The sequence below is a fragment of the Lethenteron reissneri genome, unplaced genomic scaffold, assembly GCF_015708825.2.
Source record: "Lethenteron reissneri isolate LAM-NWPU_2019-01 unplaced genomic scaffold, ASM1570882v1 scaffold_1638, whole genome shotgun sequence".
In the NCBI taxonomy this organism is placed as follows: Eukaryota; Metazoa; Chordata; class Hyperoartia; order Petromyzontiformes; family Petromyzontidae; genus Lethenteron; species Lethenteron reissneri.
Genome location: NW_026891375.1, coordinates 177,914 through 198,581, shown reverse-complemented (window position 1 = coordinate 198,581; position 20,668 = coordinate 177,914). Strand labels below are relative to the sequence as shown.

The window sequence follows — 20,668 nt, the reverse complement described above, 5'->3', positions numbered from 1 at the left end:
TGGTTTCCTTGCTATCGGATTCATGGTCCCGTTCCGTCAAGAATTGTGTGGAGGCTGCTCTGCAACCGCTTCTCCACAATAAAAGAAATCGTGCACAGGCGTCTTTCATGAAAGGGACAAACATCTTCCGGCACGTTCAAATCAAGTCCTTGGGCATCCGGCTAGTGACGATTGGAACAGGATTGTGAAGTCTTGAAGCTTCTAGCTACAAACTGGCGTGGCGGCGGCAGCTACAAGACAGTCGTCCAACACTCGGCGGAGACGAGAGTGCATTTGGACAGCTGCAATTGCGACCGAACAGTCCTTTTTAGGATCCACTTTGCTCACCCCACGTGGGGAAGGGCGCGAGAAAATGTTCCCTAAACAAAATCTGTCTCGGCGCTTCCCGACTGGATGACCGCGTCCAGAGGGACCACCGTTGCTGCGGTGGAAACAAAAATTTAAGTCAGACGATATAATTTGGGACCTGGAATGTCAGGAGCCTCATGGACAACCCTAAAAGTGAATGCCCAGAACGCCACACCGCAATCGTGGCCCAGGAACTCAAGACGACACAACATTGACGTGGGGCTGCCCTCAGTGAGACTCGGCGAGCAGGGAAAGCTCAAGGAAACAGGAGGTGGCTATGCTCCCCTCTTCTGGAAAGGCAGCCAGCAAGAACAACAACGGAGGCTGCGCAGAGTTGGTTTCACCATCAAGAGTGAACTCATCAATCAGCTTGACGAGTTACTTATCAGAATCAGTGAGCGCTTCGTGACTATGCCTCAAACTGGTGGGAAGCCAATAGTGCCACTGCCATCAGCGCATATGCCCCGACTCTTGACTCCGATGATGAAACCAAGGAAGAATTTTACGCCAACCTTTACCGGGTCTTTACGACCGTTCCGCTGGGAGACAAACTGGTTCTTCTCGGTGATTTTAATGCCAGAGTTGGAAGGGACTTAAGCCTCTGGAATGGAACCATCAGCAAGGGAGGAGTGGGAGAAGTCAATTCCAACGACATCCTCCTCTTGACTAAATGCACGGAACGTGGACTCATTGTCGCCAACACCGTGTTCCGCTAGAAAAGAAAATACAAAACATCATGGCAACATCCACCATCTAAGCACTGGCACTTTATTGATTATGCCATTGTCCATGCCCGAATTCGGCAAGATATCCACATCACTCAGGCTGTGCTCGCAGCTGATGATTGCTGGACTGATCATCGACTCAACTGTTCAATTATGTCCAGAAAACTCGCTCCCAAGTGATGGCTGCAGCGGAAGAGATGCCGACGAAAGATCAACGTCGAAGGTCTGAAGGACTCGATTAAGCGAGACCTCTTCCGCCAATGCCTCATTGAAAAACTGTCAAAGTTGAATCGCCAACACTAGGAGTATGTGGGCGGCGCTTGGGATGTCCTTAAGTCCACCACCATTAACACTTGGAGTCTCTACCAAGAATCATGAGATCCAAGAGTTGATAGTGAGACAAAGCCATAAAGAAGGCTACCCTCTCCGGTGTAGGAATAACCAGCTTCAAAGACAATGCGTAATATTATAATCAGAGCATGTCTGTTTGCACGTTCACCAAAAGCACTGTGTGTAGTTAATGCAGTAACTTGATTCCTTGAAAAAAATATATATTTTGTGTTTGAAAATCTTAACACCCGTTTTATTTCCAGAAAGGGCACGAAACGTATTCTTACTTTTCATACTTTGATATTGATACCGGCAAAAATGTCCCATGCTATATCCCCCATGATGTAGCGTACTCCAACACAAGCTAGCAAGCACAGAAGTCCCCGCACTGTCCTGTGGGCTGAACGAAATCTCCTCGTCCATGGGAAGTCTGTTGCTGCTGCTGCTGCCCCCTGGACTTTGCCTGCCATGTGTCCTGGCAATCGCTCTTCGCTGGTGTCGTTTCAGTGTCTCCCGATGACGCTGTGCGTGTGTGCAGCGGATAAATGGCAGTGGTTGATGTCTGCTGCTGCTGCTGGCCATGACAGATAGAGGGCTTCAGCAGAGAGACAGTGCATGTCGTGTGGCTGTTCCTCCTCTGTTCAAGGAGCGCAGGCCGCCACAGTGGGCTACCTGCGCAAATAATAGCGGCTAAACGAAGTGGCTTATCATTAACATCATCATCATCACGCAGGGATTCATTTTTTTATTGCAGTCGCCAAATAATCTGAACGCGCGGCGACGTTGATTCGAAATGTCAAGGGGAAAAAACTTGAGGACTCGGAGGGAAATCCACGCAGTGACCACCACGGGGGGAGAGAGACACGGACTCTAAATATACAGCAGCAGGCATCGTCAGGGGTCGGGATCGAACCCATGAACTCCTGCATACCAGGCGAGGGAGAACACATCTCACCATGGCGAGAGAAAGAGAAAGACGCAGATGCCAAACATACAGCATCAGCCATCGTCTGGGCCGGGATTGAACCGACGACCTCCTGCAGCACACCAGGCAACGAAATTAACATCTCCTAGCCACTGTGATGATGATGAAAGAGCAAGATACAGACTCCAAATACACAGCAACAGGCATCCTCAGGGTTGGGATCGAGTCCACGACATCCTGCACACCAGGCGAGGCATTTAACATCTCACGTGGCCATCGCAAATGATCGCTCAAAAAATGCGCGTGATGTTGATTCTAAATGTGGAGGAAAAAAACGGAAAAAAATTAACCCGTAAAAACAAAGTTTTTCACTATAAATCCTTTATATGCGTGGCGGCTAGAGTCCTCTCGTCCTCTGGCTTGAGATGGCTGCCACCTATGGGTCAGATGATTGCCTGCCACCATTAAGCAATTGGTAATTAAATATAAAAAAAAATCCTAAAATGTTGAAAATTTTGGAGAAAAAAAATTCACGCAAATAAATTGTCATGCACAACGAGTCTGTGTACAAAATGTCAGCTTAATTGGATCACGGGAAGTGGGTTAAAAAACGACCAAAAGATTTGCACGGTCGTAAGCGCGCAAGCAAGCAAGCAAGTGAACTCTCTCTGCCTGTGTCCTCTCTTTGGAATGTTCACACTTAAATTCTAACTTAGCAATCTTTGAAATACGTAATCAACCAGGCTATGCGTTAATTGTGTGTTGACCGACCCTCTGTGTTGTATTACAGTACATTTCGATATTTTACTAGGTTATTGAATTTTAGTTTGTCCTTCTGATTTTCAGGCTTGCTTGCCGTGTCATCGCACTTGAAGAACCTTGTTTTGTTGTCCACTCATTGATATGCAAATGTTTTCTCTGGCCCCCTCCCTCTCTCTGCCTCCTCCCCCCTCTGTCTATTTAAGGCCACCCCACAGAGATGATCACTCCTCTTTGTTACCTGTGTTGCTCTCTCTATGTATCTTGGTGATATCTGTCTGCTAATATGTCTGTCTATAGTTTTCTGGTTAGATTTTATGTCGCTATTTCATTATACCTGATGATGATTGCTTGTGTTGCATCGAAACGTCGTATGCTATTATTTAATTTAATTTATTATTTTATCTTTAGACGTGACTTAACCGAAAGAACCAAATAATAATTAATATAAAGGATTTAAAAACGGAGAACCCGGAGAAAAAACCACGCGACAACAGAGAGAGAGACGCAGACTCCAAATATAGAGCAGCAGATATCGTCTGGGTCAGGGTCGAACCCACGACCTCCTGTAGACCAGGCGAGGTAGTTAACATCTCCTAGTCGCCGTGATGAAGAGAGAGAGACGCAGACTCCAAATATAGAGCAGCAGCAGGCATCGTCAGGGTCGGGAACGAACCCACGACCTCCTGTAGACCAGGCGAGGTTGTTAACATCGCCTAGCCACCGTGGCGTGTCGATCGCTCCACCCGGCTTTAACAGCATCCAGCATCGTCACGGCTCAGCAATTTCGACAACAGCCGCCGACATTCGGTGACGTCACTACGTCGCTTGGTGCCAGGCTAGGTGTACCTCGAGGCCGCCACGTGAAGCGTAGAAGGCTCTCGCTGCTGGCAGGAGGTCACAGGACAGACCCAGGTGCCACAGGTTGACCATTGTCCCAGGCTAGGTGTACGAGTAGGAGGTCACGCGACACACCCAGGTGCCACAGGTTGACTGCTGTGCCAGGCTAGGTGTACGAGTAGGAGGTCACGCGACACACCCAGGTGCCACAGGTTGACTGCTGTGCCAGGCTAGGTGTACGAGTAGGAGGTCACGCGACACACCCAGGTGCCACAGGTTGACTGCTGTGCCAGGCTAGGTGCACGAGGAGGAGGTCACGGGACAGACCCAGGTGCCACAGGTTGACTTCTGTGCCAGGCTAGGTGTACGAGGAGGAGGTCACGGGACACACCCAGGTGTCACAGGTTGACTGCTGTGCCAGGCTAGGTGTACGAGGAGGAGGTCACGGGATAGACCCAGGTGCCACAGGTTGACTTCTGTGCCAGGCTAGGTGTACGAGGAGGAGGTCACGGGACACACCCAGGTGCCACAGGTTGACTGCTGTGCCAGGCTAGGTGCACGAGGAGGAGGTCACGGGATAGACCCAGGTGCCACAGGTTGACTTCTGTGCCAGGCTAGGTGCACGAGGAGGAGGTCACGGGATAGACCCAGGTGCCACAGGTTGACTGCTGTGCCAGGCTAGGTGTACGAGGAGGAGGTCACGGGACACACCCAGGTGCCACAGGTTGACTGCTGTGCCAGGCTAGGTGCACGAGGAGGAGGTCACGGGACAGACCCAGGTGCCACAGGTTGACTTCTGTGCCAGGCTAGGTGTACGAGGAGGAGGTCACGGGACACACCCAGGTGTCACAGGTTGACTGCTGTGCCAGGCTAGGTGTACGAGGAGGAGGTCACGGGATAGACCCAGGTGCCACAGGTTGACTTCTGTGCCAGGCTAGGTGTACGAGGAGGAGGTCACGGGACACACCCAGGTGCCACAGGTTGACTGCTGTGCCAGGCTAGGTGCACGAGGAGGAGGTTACGGGATAGACCCAGGTGCCACAGGTTGACTTCTGTGCCAGGCTAGGTGCACGAGGAGGAGGTCACGGGATAGACCCAGGTGCCACAGGTTGACTGCTGTGCCAGGCTAGGTGTACGAGGAGGAGGTCACGGGACACACCCAGGTGCCACAGCTTGACTGCTGTGCCAGGCTAGGTGCACGAGGAGGAGGTCACGGGATAGACCCAGGTGCCACAGGTTGACTGCTGTGCCAGGCTAGGTGCACGAGGAGGAGGTCACGGGACACACCCAGGTGCCACAGGTTGACTGCTGTGCCAGGCTAGGTGCACGAGGAGGAGGTCACGGGACACACCCAGGTGCCACAGGTTGACTGCTGTGCCAGGCTAGGTGCACGAGGAGGAGGTCACGGGACACACCCAGGTGCCACAGGTTGACTGCTGTGCCAGGCTAGGTGCACGAGGAGGAGGTCACGGGACACACCCAGGTGCCACAGGTTGACTTCTGTGCCAGGCTAGGTGCACGAGGAGGAGGTCACGGGACACACCCAGGTGCCACAGGTTGACTGCTGTGCCAGGCTAGGTGCACGAGGAGGAGGTCACAGGATAGACCCAGGTGCCACAGGTTGACTGCTGTGCCAGGCTAGGTGCACGAGGAGGAGGTCACGGGATAGACCCAGGTGCCACAGGTTGACTTCTGTGCCAGGCTAGGTGCACGAGGAGGAGGTCACGGGACACACCCAGGTGCCACAGGTTGACTGCTGTGCCAGGCTAGGTGCACGGGACACACCCAGGTGCCACAGGTTGACTGCTGTGCCAGGCTAGGTGCACGAGGAGGAGGTCACGGGATAGACCCAGGTGCCACAGGTTGACTGCTGTGCCAGGCTAGGTGCACGAGGAGGAGGTCACGGGATAGACCCAGGTGCCACAGGTTGACTGCTGTGCCAGGCTAGGTGCACGAGGAGGAGGTCACGGGACACACCCAGGTGCCACAGGTTGACTGCTGTGCCAGGCTAGGTGCACGAGGAGGAGGTCACGGGACACACCCAGGTGCCACAGGTTGACTGCTGTGCCAGGCTAGGTGCACGAGGAGGAGGTCACGGGACACACCCAGGTGCCACAGGTTGACTGCTGTGCCAGGCTAGGTGCACGAGGAGGAGGTCACGGGACACACCCAGGTGCCACGGCTTCACCGACCGAGCTGACCGGCAGATGCCCCCCCACTGCCCACTCCCCACCCCCCCACCACTCCCCACCCCCCCACCACTCCCCGCACCGGGAGCTCATTTAGGGCTGAGTCGACCTAGGGGAGGCCCACACCATAATCGTCTCGAGTCGTCACCGATTGCCGTCGATGTTTGCCGTGGCCGGGGGAGTCGAGCTCGGGGGGGGGGGTCTCAGGTGAGCGGCCTCTCCCCACCACCCCCCACCCCCCCACCACTCCCCACTCCCCCAACCACTCCCCACCCCCCCAACCACTCCCCACCACCCCCCACCCCCCCCCACCACTCCCCACCACTCCCCACCCCCCCCCACCACTCCCCACCACTCCCCACCCCCCACCACTCCCCACCCCCCACCACTCCCCACCCCCCCCCCCCCCACCTATCTTCACCACGTGCTGCGTCCGTGCAGGAATGTGAGGAGCGGTGGCGGAGCGGTTAGCGCCCTGCACCACGAACCCGGGACCTGGGTCGGGGTTTGACTCCCGCTCACGGCCACCAGCGTCAGCGACGGCCATCTCTGAACCGGTTCTAGGCGTCCCCTAAGTCGACTCGGCCTCAAATGAGTACCCGACGGTTGCCGCGGTGGCCCTCGCCTGGTCTATACGAGGTCGTGGATTCGATCCACGACCCTGACGATGCCTGTTGCTCGTGCTGTATATTTGGAGTCTGCATCTCTCTCCCTGAGCTCGCGTGGATTTTTCTCCGGCTCCTCCGGGTTTCCCCGCCCCACATTGAGACTCAACATTACCAAGCGCCTTTCGAGTATTTGGCTTCTGCGAGAAATGTCCACGTGATGATGATGAAGATGATACCAGCCACTCCGTTCAGCCAGCATCTGTGATGGCCAGGGCGCGTTGGAAAAAACACATCGCTCTACATAATAGCTCAGTGGGACTTTGCTGGTAACATTTTAAGAAGTTTAGTTTTGAATAGTTTTAGTTTAGTGTAGTAACCGTCAGCACTTGGGAGACGAAGGCAGCCGGGCCTGCTGTTGGCAACTCAACCCCCATCGTGTGTCACAGTGCAGCCCTTCATGAGGTGCTCCTGCTACTCGCTCCTAACAGCACTTGCCCCTACAGTCTGTTAGAGGCTACACGGGGGACCTTTATCTGTCTACCTTCATAGGCGCTGCTGCTCGCTACTAACAGCACTTGCCCCTACAGTCTGTTAGAGGCTACACGGGGGATATTTGTCTGTGTCTACCTTCATAGGTGCTGCTGCTGCTCGCTACTAACAGCACTTGCCCCTACAGTCATTGACCTTTATCAATGATTAATATCGCATGGCTGCTTAGGTACGGTGGGAAAGAAATGCGGTTCCAACTAAATTCTTTGAGTGGTCATTTGTGATGGCGAGGTCGCTTCTGAGAAAGTGCTACACAGCTCAGTAGGGGCCTTACCTCGTCAGATGGGAAAAACATAGTGAAGATGTCATTGTTTTCATGTTGTCTATTGGTATTTAAAGTTATTGTTTACCTTGCCTATACTTTGCAACGCCCACCGTGTCTGTTGTAACGTTCTGAGCCCATGCCCCTACTGGGACATCTGTGACAACAAAAAGCTTCATAGCTCATCGGATTCCTCCTGCGGTCTATGAATACAGATCCTGAAGTTCGCGTGTTCGCCGTGGTGGGGTCACGGTGGGGTCACGGTGGGGTCACGGTGGGGTCCAGGCGCAGCCCTGCAAGTGTCCGCTCGCTCGACTGGAGCCGAAAGAAGCCCCCCCCCCCACTACTCGTCTGTGCCGGGCTGGACTAAAAACTAAACTACTCGCTTTTATTTAACTCACTCTGTCTGTTGTATCCTCAAATCTTGTAACTCAATGTGCTATCGACTGCAAACTTTGTATACTTATGTCATACTGATGACAATACTATATTTTATCATTATTTTTTTTAAACAATCTTTTCTATATTTTATGTTTTGGCTTGGTTCTTATTGTCCACGCTCAACTGACGTTGGCTATAATTGGCCACGGTCCCCTTACGTCAGGGGTCGGGAATCTTTTTGACTGGGAGAGCCATAAAAGCCAATATTTCTAAATATATTTCATTGAGAGCCATATAGTATTTTTAACGTATAATAAATTAAATGTCTTACTTTTAATGCGACTTCTGGTCACGGGACCCGTGACCCGAGAAATTTTATCTTCAAAACTAATTTCTGTTTACTTTAAAATGACACAGTATTATTAAGCAATATCACAAGTATTTTAAAATCAGTTCGAAACTGATTTTATTTTAATTTTATTATTATTATTTTTTTCAACTCAAAATTGCCTGAGAGCCATATGCCGTCACCAGAAGAGCCATATATGGCTCGCGAGCCATAGGTTCCCGACCGCTGCCTTACGTGATGGCAAGCTTCGGGGCCACTTGCTGGAGTCGTGGAGTTCTGCCATTACTCGTACGGTTCATTAAAGCGTGTTTTTCAATAAGTATTTTTAAAGGTTACTTATTTTTTACGTAACCAGGTACGGCCCACCACTGAGCTGTGTGGCTCTTTTTCAGAAGCAACCTGGCCATCACAGACGATAGCAGCTCAACGAAGTCGCGGCTTTCTCGTCGTCGTCATCATCATGCACGTGGCAATGCATAGCAGTAGCCAAATACGCGTGGCCTTGATTCTAAACGTGGAGGGGAGAGCCAGATAAAGATCCACGCGACCACGGGGAGAGGGAGAGACACGATATGGACTGTGAAAATATATGTTTGGGTTAGATTGCGAAAATATAAATGCGTCGTCAAACCCGCCACCACCCGACACAGCCAATGAGGGAGGTTTGTCACGTAAACAAAACGTGACAATTTATGCGTTGGAGAGTAAACCCGCGACCTCCTGTAAACCAGGCGAGGTAGTTAACATATCCTAACCACCGTGATGATAATGAGAAAAAGACGCAGACTCCAATCGTCAGGGTCGGGGATCGAACCTACGACCTCCTGTAGACCAGGCGAGGTAGTCACCCCCACACGCTCCACCCCCACACGCTCCACCCCCCACACGCTCCACCCCCACACGCTCCACCCCCACACGCTCCACCCCCACACGCTCCACCCCCACACGCTCCACCCCCACACGCTCCACCCCCACACGCTCCACCCCCACACGCTCCACCCCCACACGCTCCACCCCCACACGCTCACCCCCACACGCTCCACCCCCACACGCTCCACCCCCACACGCTCCACCCCCACACGCTCCACCCCCACACGCTCCACCCCACCACGCTCCACCCCCACACGCTCCACCCCCACACGCTCCACCCCCACACGCTCCACCCCCACACGCTCCACCCCCACACGCTCCACCCCACACGCTCCACCCCCACACGCTCCACCCACACGCTCCAACCCACACACGCTCCACCCACACGCGCCACCCCCACACGCTCCACCCCACACGCTCCACCCCCACACGCTCCACCCCACACGCTCCACCCCACACGCTCCACCCCACACGCGCTACACCACACGCGCTACACCACACGCGCTACACCACACGCGCCACCCCACACGCTCCACCCCCACACGCTCCACCCCCACACGCTCCACCCCCACACGCTCCACCCCCACACGCTCCACCCCACACGCTCCACCCCCACACGCTCCACCCCCACACGCTCCACCCCCCACACGCTCCACCCCCACACGCTCCACCCCACACGCTCCACCCCACACGCTCCACCCCACACGCCCCACCCCCACACGCTCCACCCCACACGCTCCACCCCACACGCGCCACCCCACACGCTCCACCCCACACGCTCCACCCCACACGCGCCACCCCCACACGCTCCACCCCACACGCTCCACCCCACACGCGCCACCCCACACGCTCCACCCCACACGCGCCACCCCACACGCTCCACCCCACACGCTCCACCCCACACGCGCCACCCCACACGCGCCACCCCACACGCTCCACCCCACACGCTCCACCCCACACGCGCCACCCCCACACGCTCCACCCCACACGCTCCACCCCACACGCGCCACCCCACACGCTCCACCCCACACGCGCCACCCCACACGCTCCACCCCACACGCTCCACCCCACACGCGCCACCCCACACGCTCCACCCCCACACGCTCCACCCCACACGCTCCACCCTACCCACGGCGCAGAGAGTGGAGGAGAAACCGGTTTCTCCGGATCCAGAAACCGGTTCGACTCGCCGAAGCTGGTTGCGCATTGGGGGCCAAATCCGACAGAGCCGCACACAGACAAAGGTGGCCCGTGTAGCCTGTGCAGGTTGCAGGGCAAGCGCAGCTGCCAAATCCACCGCGCGCCCGGCCGCCTTTGTCTCCCGTCGTGCCCACGTCTACGACCGCAACGGATCTGATTTATGGCCGAGTCAACCCAGGGGAGGGCCGAGTCAACCCAAGGGAGGGCCGGTTACCGGTTCAGACATTCGCCTTCACCGCTGGCTGTGGTGGCGAGCGGGAATCGAACCCGCGCTCTCTCCGCTCGTTCGCCGTAGTGCGCTAAGCGCTCCCCCACCGCTCCCCGCGCTCCTCTGCTTGGGATGAATCCTCTCTGGAGTGACTCGCGCAGCAGCCATGGCGGCAGCCTTTGGTGGCACATGTTGTTTGACGTTTATTGTGAAATTTCGGTCACAGTTCCTATGATCACTGTTACATTGCTTTTATGGTTTTATTTTGGTGATTTCGAAAAGTTGTTTTGGTTTGGCCATGTTTGTTTGTTGTAGTACGGAGTTAGAATAATGGCTTTAATCTAAGTTGTCTTGTGGTTGTTGTTGTTGTTTGACTTGCATCCCACTGGGATTTTTGCACACAGCGTTGGTGTGCGGTGCTTTTTTTTTGGAAGACTGCAGTTTTTTCCTGGATTTTTCTGTTTGCGCCAAGTCACTTTAATAAGTTTTCTTGTTCATGTTTTTGTTTGTTGCGGTTGCACCCGATTCAAGAGCCGAATGGCTCACAGCGCTATACCTAATAAATACAACTGAAACTGGTTCTTTCGGTAAAGTCACGTAGGTATAAAAGAAATTAACTCACGACGTTTCGACTGCAACACAAGCAATCATCAGGTGGGAAAACCACAGCAAGAACATTTGAAAAAAGATTGCTTGTGTTGCAATCGAAACGTCGTGAGAATTTTATTGTTTTATTGTTATTTTCTTATTTCTCTTCTACGAGACTTTACCGAAAGAACCAAGAATGTGAATCCCTGCAGTCACGAAAGCTTCAAATCGGAATAAATCTGTCACGCTCAGAGCCTCCATTCGACAACACGACAAAGAGACCCCCCCCCCCCTCCCTCAGTGTAGCCTCGACAAGCTGTTGCGGCAAGTGCTGCTGGGGCAAGTGCTGTTGCGACAAGCTGTTGCGGCAAGTGCTGTTGCGGCAAGTGCTGTTGCGGCAAGTGCTGTTGCGGCAAGTGCTGTTGCGGCAAGTGCTGTTGCGGCAAGTGCTGTTGCGGCAAGTGCTGTTGCGGCAAGTGCCGTTGCGACAAGCTGTTGCGGCAAGTGCTGTTGCGACAAGTGCCGCTGCGGCAAGTGCCGTTGGGGCAAGTGCTCATTTGAGGCCGAGTCGACCTAGGGGAGGCCCAGCACCGGTTCAGAGGATCGTCACCGTTGGTGGTGGTCGTGAGCGGGGTGCTAACCGCTGCGCCACCACTCCCCACCTCCACCTCTCACAGCCTGAAACTCACCCCGCAGTCACCCCCCACGTGTGACTACTCAGTCAGTCACCCCCGTGGGTGACTCACAGAGTCAGTCATTCAACCCCCGTGAGTGACTCACAGAGGCAGTCAGTCACCCCCACAAGTCACCCCCCGTGTGAGGAGTGACCCACAGAGTCAGTCACCCCCCGTGGGTGACTCACAGAGTCAGTCAGTCAACCCCCGTGAGTGACTCACAGAGGCAGTCAGTCACCCGCACAAGTCACCCCCCGTGTGAGGAGTGACCCACAGAGTCAGTCACCCCCCGTGGGTGACTCACAGAGTCAGTCAGTCAACCCCCGTGAGTGACTCACAGTCAGTCAGTCAACCCCCGTGAGTGACTCACAGAGTCAGTCATTCAACCCCCGTGAGTGACTCACAGAGGCAGTCAGTCACCCCCACAAGTCACCCCCCGTGTGAGGAGTGACCCACAGAGTCAGTCACCCCCCGTGAGTGACTCACAGAGGCAGTCAGTCAACCCCCGTGAGTGACTCACAGAGGCAGTCAGGCACCCCCACAAGTCACCCCCCGTGTGAGGAGTGACCCACAGAGTCAGTCACCCCCCGTGAGTGACTCACAGAACTCGGCTACGAAGGGCGAGTGGTCGTAGTTGTCCTCGCACCAGTCCAGGGTGGCAGTGGGGGGCCCCCAGTAGCCGAGAGGCGCCATGGGGAGCCGGGGTGGAGCAGCAGCAGCAGGAGTCGAACTCAGCTGACCGCGTGGGATGAGAGCTCCCCACGCCCACTAGCCAGGTAGCCACGCCCACTAGCCAGGTAGCCACGCCCACTAGCCAAGTATCCACGCCCACTAGAGGTGTAGCCACGCCCACTAGCCAGGTAGCCACGCCCACTAGAGGTGTAGCCACGCCCACTAGAGGTGTAACCACGCCCACTAGAGGTGTAGCCACGCCCACTAGAGGTGTAACCACGCCCACTAGCCAGGTAGCCACGCCCACTAGAGGTGTAGCCACGCCCACTAGAGGTGTAACCACGCCCACTAGAGATGTAGCCACGCCCACTATAGGTGTAACCACGCCCACTAGAGGTGTAGCCACGCCCACTAGCCAGGTTATTAAGAAAACTCTTAGGAATTTTCAGTAGTCACGTAGGTAAAACAATGAAAATAAATCTATTAAATTACGACGTTTCGGAGGCAACACAAGCTTCCTTCATCAGGCGTAAAAAGGCACAGCAAAATAACTACAGTTATAACTACAGTTATTTTGCTGTGAAGGAAGCTTGTGTTGCCTCCGAAACGTCGTGATTTAATTGATTTATTTTCATTTATTTTTTTTACTTACGTGACTTTACTGAAAAAACCTAAGAGTATAAATCCTTGCAGTCACGAAAGCTTCAAATCTAGGTTATTAAGAAGTCAATTTAATTAAGTAGAACGTGTTGTCTATATTTATTTAAAGTTGCGCATTTTGATGTGACGTCACATTTCTCAACCCCTCGTCACACATCGTCACACATGTCTGACCCCCCCCCCAGGTGCGTGACGTCATTTATGGACGGCCCCAAAGGGGATCTGCGCGGTTTATTTGTGGCAAGTGCATCGTTGTGTGCAAGAAGGAGCGATGATGCCCGATCCACAAACGCGACGTCGCGACTGCTGCTCGCGTGGCTAGTCCCCGTGTCTGGACCGCCTCAAAGTGAACTTGGAGTCGTTCTTTGGAGAGGCCGAAACCGAATATCGTTCGGCCTCTAGTTCTCGAGTCGGTTTAAGACACACAGGCTCACCAGGCGACAGCAACACATCTGACTGTCGCCTGGTGAAGCTCGTTGTGATGACTGGGGAAGTGTCGTGCTTAAGAGTGTAAATGTTGTGGCTTGGCTCTCCAATACACCGGTGTGCTGCACTAGTGACGAATTCACGATGTACTTACAAAAAAATCCGCAGACTACCTGCTGGATCACTTCTCTGTTTCGAACCAATGTGACCTCAGGTCTTCGCTCATTTACCAGCTTCACATTCCCTATTGCCGTACAAATACTGGAGGAAGGTATTTTGTTGTCGATGCCCCCAGGGTCTGGAATGCTATCGCCAATCAACTGCAACTTGGATCGCTACCTGTGAGATCTTCACTCAAAACTGCTCTAGAGGAGCTGGACACCGCTAGCTGCCACTGCTATTCAGAGTGGCCTGAAATCAAATGTATCGCCCCGGATGACCGCTGCAAAGTATGATCTTGAGTTTTGATTATAGTGTGCTGATCTTAAAAGGTGCATTGAAAATTTGTGATACTCCTACTGATACTCCTGCTGTTATGGAGTGACTCATGCAGTCAGCAGTGGGCTCACATGACATTGACTTCTCCAAGACGGAGGTTCTCTGCAAGCCATCTGGCTACCATGAGAGATTCATTCATGAGGCGATCCATATATACAAACACAGAGACAATTTCAACCGAGAAGATGGATTCTGGCTTAGCAATCATTGGAAGGACGTAATAAACCATTTCGGATCTTAACTGATTGTTGTTCACGTTTACGGTGACTTTCAGACCGCAGTCCACTCACTGGCATTGACTGTGTATCTTGTGTTCTCCACAGGGAATGCATTATTTGCTCCGCTGCGGGTCTCCTGCTTCTACATACTATTAACATTCCCTCCCTTTGTTAATGCTACCCCCTACCCCCTCCCTTTGATGCTGCTAATCCTGCATAATGCACGGGCATAATATGACTTTGAAACCCCCAGCCCACCTCCTACGCATTTCCCATAAATATGCTACATTCCTCTTGATATGCAAATTCTTTTGTCAAGGCGCTCTTCCCCCCCTCCAACCCAGCTTAAAAAGACGCTCCAAGCCTGGGGTTGTCATTCAGACGCTGTCTTCTCGACAGACCTGTTCTTCACCTGAGGACGGCTGCTTGCGTTGTGGCCGAAACGTCGTGAGAATTATTTTATTATGTTTTATTTTTATTATTTTATTACTTCCCTTCTACGTGACTTTACCGAAAGAACCAAGAAGATGAATCCCTGCAGTCACGAACGCTTTAAATGGAAATGGGTACTATACAATACGTAGCGCACCCTAACACAGGAAGGGGTACCGGCCCCTTCACCCGGTCTGTCCGAGGCAGTGTCCCTCGGCTAACGTTTCCCCGTTAGCTCCTACACTCCTCTAACCCAGACCATCCTACTAGAGGCTAACTCACCTGGCCCAGCTTCGGCTCAGGTCCGACCCTCAGCCACACGAGCCCGGCCCTCACAAGGACACAGACCTCGCTGCTCTGAGGTCGCCCCTGGCTTGCCCTGCTCGCCTCTTATCAGAGTAGCGAGTCAGGGTAGTCCCAGGACTAGCTAGCTGGTCGTCAGTCTTCACTGGTTCTTCTGCTCCAACGACTGCCTCGAGCTCTCTCGCGCACCGCCTTATATAGCCAACTGCCCCCCGAGGGGCGGGGCTGTATGCGGACGTTGATGTAGACACCCCACGCACGGACCGTGATGTAGACACCGTAACGTAATGGCTTGCTACACCCCGGTACGTAACACTTCTACACAGGTAACAAGCTGAGATTAGTAGCACTCCCTTTAAGAGTGTGCTCCTAATCTCAGCTCGTTACCTGTATAAAAGACACCTGGGAGCCAGAAATCTTTCTGATTGAGAGGGGGTCAAATACTTATTTCCCTCATTAAAATGCAAATCAATTTATAACATTTTTGACATGCGTTTTTCTGGATTTTTTAAATTGTTATTCTGTCTCTCACTGTTCAAATAAACCTACCTTTAAAATTATAGACTGATAATTTTTTGTCAGTGAGCAAACGTACAAAATCAGCAGGGGATAAAATACTTTTTTCCCTCACTGTATATCGTTTATTGTTAGATTTGATTCACAGTTCCTATGATCACTGTTACATTGTTTTTATGGCTTTATTTTGGTGATTTCGAAAACGTTTTGGATTAGCCATATTTGTTTGTTGTAGTACAGAGTTAGACTGATAACTTTAATATAAATTGTCTTACGGTTGTTATTGTTTGACTTGCATCCCACTGGGACGCTTAGTAACTTGAAGATTGCACCCGATTCAAGAGCCGAATGACTCACAGGGCTATAACAAATAAATGAACTGAAATGAACCGAACTGAATTGGCTTGTTGTGTTTACGTGACAACCCTTACTAATTGGCTGTGTCAGGTGGTGGCGGGTTTAACGACACATTTATATTTTTACACGATCTAACCCAACAAACCTCTGTTATCGCTCTGTCGTCTCTGCATCTAACATTAGCAGCCGTACGACAGAAAAACCAGAATCTCTGATCAGCCTTAGTCTGCGCAAAACTATTCAACTGAAACGACGAGTAACATTTGTTTTATTAAATCCTTTATATTAAGTTCACTTGCTTGCTTGCTTGCGCGCTTACGACCGTGCAAATCTTTCGGTCGTTTTTAACCCACTTCCCGTGATCCAATCGAGCTGACATTATGCACACAGACTCGTTGTGCGAGACAATTAATGTTCGTGAAACATTTTTTCCAAATTTTTACCCTTTTTAGGATTTTTTTTATATTTAATTACCAATTGCTTAATGGTGGCAGGCAATCATCTGACCCATAGGTGGCAGCCATCTCAAGCCAGAGGACGAGAGGACTCTCGCCGCCACGCATATAAAGGATTTATAGTGAAAAACTTTGTTTTTACGGGTTAAATTTTTTTACCACTTTAAAAGGCCCCACTGAGCTGTGTATCTCTTGTTCAGAAGCGACCTGGCCACCACAAATGATAGCAGCTCAACCAAAGCATCATCATCATCACATGAAATTTACAGTAGCCGCCACATCACTCTAAAGACGCGTGGTGATGTTGATTCTAAATATGGAGGGAAAAACGGAGGACCCGGAGGAAAATCCACGCGCCCACGGAGAAGAGAAACGCAGACTCCAAATATACAGCACCCCCCACGTGCCCCCCCCCCCCCACATGCTCAACCACCCCCACGTGCTCCCCCCCCCCCCACGTGCCCCCCCCCCCACGTGCTCAACCACCCCCACGTGCCCCCCCCCCCGACATGCTCAACCACCCCCACGTGCTACCCCCCACCCACGTGCCCCCCCCCACATGCTCAACCACCCCCACGTGCTCCCCCCCCCCCACGTGCCCCCCCCCCCGACATGCTCAACCACCCCCACGTGCTCCCCCCCCCCACGTGCCCCCCCCGACATGCTCAACCACCCCCACGTGCCCCCCCCCCGACATGCTCAACCACCCCCACGTGCCCCCCCCCACGTGCCCCCCCCCCCGACATGCTCAACCACCCCCACGTGCCCCCCCCCCACGTGCCCCCCCCCCCGACATGCTCAACCACCCCCACGTGCTCCCCCCCCCCACGTGCCCCCCCCCCGACATGCTCAACCACCCCCACGTGCCCCCCCCCCCGACATGCTCAACCACCCCCACGTGCCCCCCCCCCCGACATGCTCAACCACCCCCACTTGCCCCCCCCCCCACGTGCCCCCCCCCCCGACATGCTCAACCACCCCCACGTGCCCCCCCCCCCACGTGCCCCCCCCCCGACATGCTCAACCACCCCCACGTGCTCCCCCCCCCCACGTGCCCCCCCCCGACATGCTCACCACCCCCACGTGCCCCCCCCCCCCGACATGCTCAACCACCCCCACGTGCCCCCCCCCCCCACGTGCCCCCCCCCGACATGCTCAACCACCCCCACGTGCTCCCCCCCCCCCACGTGCCCCCCCCCCGACATGCTCAACCACCCCACGTGCTCCCCCCCCCCCACGTGCCCCCCCCCCCGACATGCTCAAACCACCCCCACGTGCCCCCCCCCCCACGTGCCCCCCCCCCCCGACATGCTCAACCACCCCCACTTGCTCCCCCCCCCCCCACGTGCCCCCCCCCGACATGCTCAACCACCCCCAGGCGTGCTTCCCCCCCCCCACGTGCCCCCCCCCCGACATGCTCAACCACCCCCACGTGCCCCCCCCCCCCGACATGCTCAACCACCCCCACGTGCTCCCCCCCCCACGTGCCCCCCCCCCCGCATGCTCAACCACCCCCACGTGCTCCCCCCCCCCCCACGTGCCCCCCCCCCGACATGCTCACCGCCCCACGTGCTCCCCCCACCCCCCACGTGCCCCCCCCCCCGACATGCTCACCACCCCCACGTGCTCCCCCCCCCCCCCCACGTGCCCCCCCCCCGACATGCTCAAACCACCCCCACGGTGCTCCCCCCCCCCCACGTGCCCGCCCCCCCCGACATGCTCAACCACCACCACGTGCTCCCCCCCCCCACGTTCCCCCCCCCCGACATGCTCAACCACCCCCACGTGCTCCCCCCCCCCACGTGCCCCCCCCCCCGACCAGTGCTCAACCACCCCCACGTGCCCCCCCCCCCGACATGCTCAAACCACCCCCACGTGCTCCCCCCCCCCCCCACGTGCCCCCCCCGACATGCTCAACCACCCCCACGTGCTCCCCCCCCCCCCCCCCACTGCCCCCCCCCCCGACATGCTCAACCACCCCCACGTGCCCCAGCCCCCCCCCGACATGCTCAACCACCCCCACGTGCTCCCCCCCCCCCACGTGCCCCCCCCCCCGACATGCTCAACCACCCCCACGTGCTCCCCTCCCCCCCCCACGTGCCCCCCCCCCCCGACATGCTCAACCACCCCCACGTGCTCCCCCCCCCCCCCACGTGCCCCCCCCCGACATGCTCAACCACCCCCACGTGCTCCCCCCCCCCCACGTGCCCCCCCCCCCGACATGCTCAACCACCCCCACGTGCTCCCCCCCCCCCCCCACGTGCCCCCCCCCGACATCTCAACCACCCCACGTGCTCCCCCCCCCCCCCACGTGCCCCCCCCCCCGACATGCTCAACCACCCCCACGTGCCCCCCCCCCCCGACATGCTCAACCACCCCCACGTGCTCCCCCCCCCCACGTGCCCCCCCCCCCCGACATGCTCAACCACCCCCACGTGCCCCCCCCCCCCACATGCTCAACCACCCCCACGTGCTCCCCCCCCCCCCCCACGTGCCCCCCCCCCGACATGCTCAACCATCCCCACGTGCTCCCCCCCCCCCACGTGCCCCCCCCCGACATGCTCAACCACCCCCACGTGCCCCCCCCCCCGACATGCTCAACCACCCCCACGTGCTCCCCCCCCCCCCACGTGCCCCCCCCCGACATGCTCAACCCCCCCCACGTGCCCCCCCCCCGACATGCTCAACCACCCCCACGTGCTCCCCCCCCCCCCCCCACGTGCCCCCCCCCCCCGACATGCTCAACCACCCCCCACGTGCCCCCCCCCCCCGACATGCTCAACCCCCCCCACGTGCCCCCCCCCCCACGTGCCCCCCCCCCCACATGCTCAACCACCCCCACTTGCTCCCCCCCCCCACGTGCCCCCCCCCCCCCACATGCTCAACCCCCCCCACGTGCCCCCCCCCCCCACGTGCCCCCCCCCCGACATGCTCAACCACCCCCACGTGCTCCCCCCCCCCCCACACGTGCCCCCCCCCCACATGCTCAACCACCCCCACGTGCTCCCCCCCCCCCCACGTGCCCCCCCCCCCGACATGCTCAACCCCCCCCACGTGCCCCCCCCCCCGACATGCTCAACCACCCCCACGTGCTCCCCCCCCCCCCACGTGCCCCCCCCCCCCCCCGACATGCTCAACCACCCCCACGTGCCCCCCCCCCCGACATGCTCAACCCCCCCCACGTGCCCCCCCCCCCGACATGCTCAACCACCCCCACGTGCTCAAACCCCCTCACATATCCCCCACCCCCACGTGGCCCCCACCCCCCACGTGTTCCCCCCCCCCCCCCACGTGCCCCCCCCCCACGTGCTCCCCCCCCCGTGATCCCGCCCCAGGTGCTCGAACCCCTCCCACGTGACCCCTCTCCCCCTTACTCCCCCGCCCCCCGTGCCCCCCCCCCCCACGTGCCCCCCCCCCGACATGCTCAACCACCCCCACGTGCTCCCCCCCCCCCCACACGTGCCCCCCCCCCACATGCTCAACCACCCCCACGTGCTCCCCCCCCCCCACGTGCCCCCCCCCCCGACATGCTCAACCCCCCCCACGTGCCCCCCCCCCCGACATGCTCAACCACCCCCACGTGCTCCCCCCCCCCCACGTGCCCCCCCCCCCCCCGACATGCTCAACCACCCCCACGTGCCCCCCCCCCCGACATGCTCAACACCCCCCCCACGTGCCCCCCCCCCCGACATGCTCAAACCACCCCCACGTGCTCAAACCCCCTCACATATCCCCCACCCCCACGTGGCCCCCACCCCCCACGTGGTTCCCCCCCCCCCCCCACGTGCCCCCCCCCACGTGCTCCCCCCCCCGTGATCCCGCCCCAGGTGCTCGACCCCTCCCACGTGACCCCTCTCCCCCGTACTCCCCCCGCCCCCCGTGCCCCCCCCCCCCACGTGCCCCCCCCCGACATGCTCAACCACCCCCACGTGCTCCCCCCCCCCCCACACGTGCCCCCCCCCCCACATGCTCAACCACCCCCACGTGCTCCCCCCCCCCCACGTGCCCCCCCCCCCCCGACATGCTCAACCCCCCCCACGTGCCCCCCCCCCCGACATGCTCAACCACCCCCACGTGCTCCCCCCCCCCCACGTGCCCCCCCCCCCGACATGCTCAACCACCCCCACGTGCCCCCCCCCCCCGACATGCTCAACCCCCCCCACGTGCCCCCCCCCCCGACATGCTCAACCACCCCCACGTGCTCAAACCCCCTCACATATCCCCCACCCCCACGTGGCCCCCACCCCCCACGTGGTTCCCCCCCCCCCCCCCCACGTGCCCCCCCCCCACGTGCTCCCCCCCCCGTGATCCCGCCCCAGGTGCTCG

General features: G+C 57.3%; 1 protein-coding gene across 2 annotated transcripts in view; it reads right to left on the bottom strand.

Moving 5' to 3' along the window:
* LOC133362909 (alkaline ceramidase 3-like) overlaps positions 1-12,535 on the bottom strand; it is a 45,816-nt gene extending 33,281 nt beyond the window's left edge. For both annotated transcript variants that reach the window (XM_061581879.1, XM_061581878.1), the window contains exon 1: positions 12,408-12,535. In XM_061581879.1, the coding sequence (XP_061437863.1) occupies positions 12,408-12,498 (91 nt within the window). In that variant the 5' untranslated portion in view covers positions 12,499-12,535. The remainder of the gene's footprint in view (positions 1-12,407) is intronic.
* Positions 12,536-20,668: the final 8,133 nt, after the last annotated feature.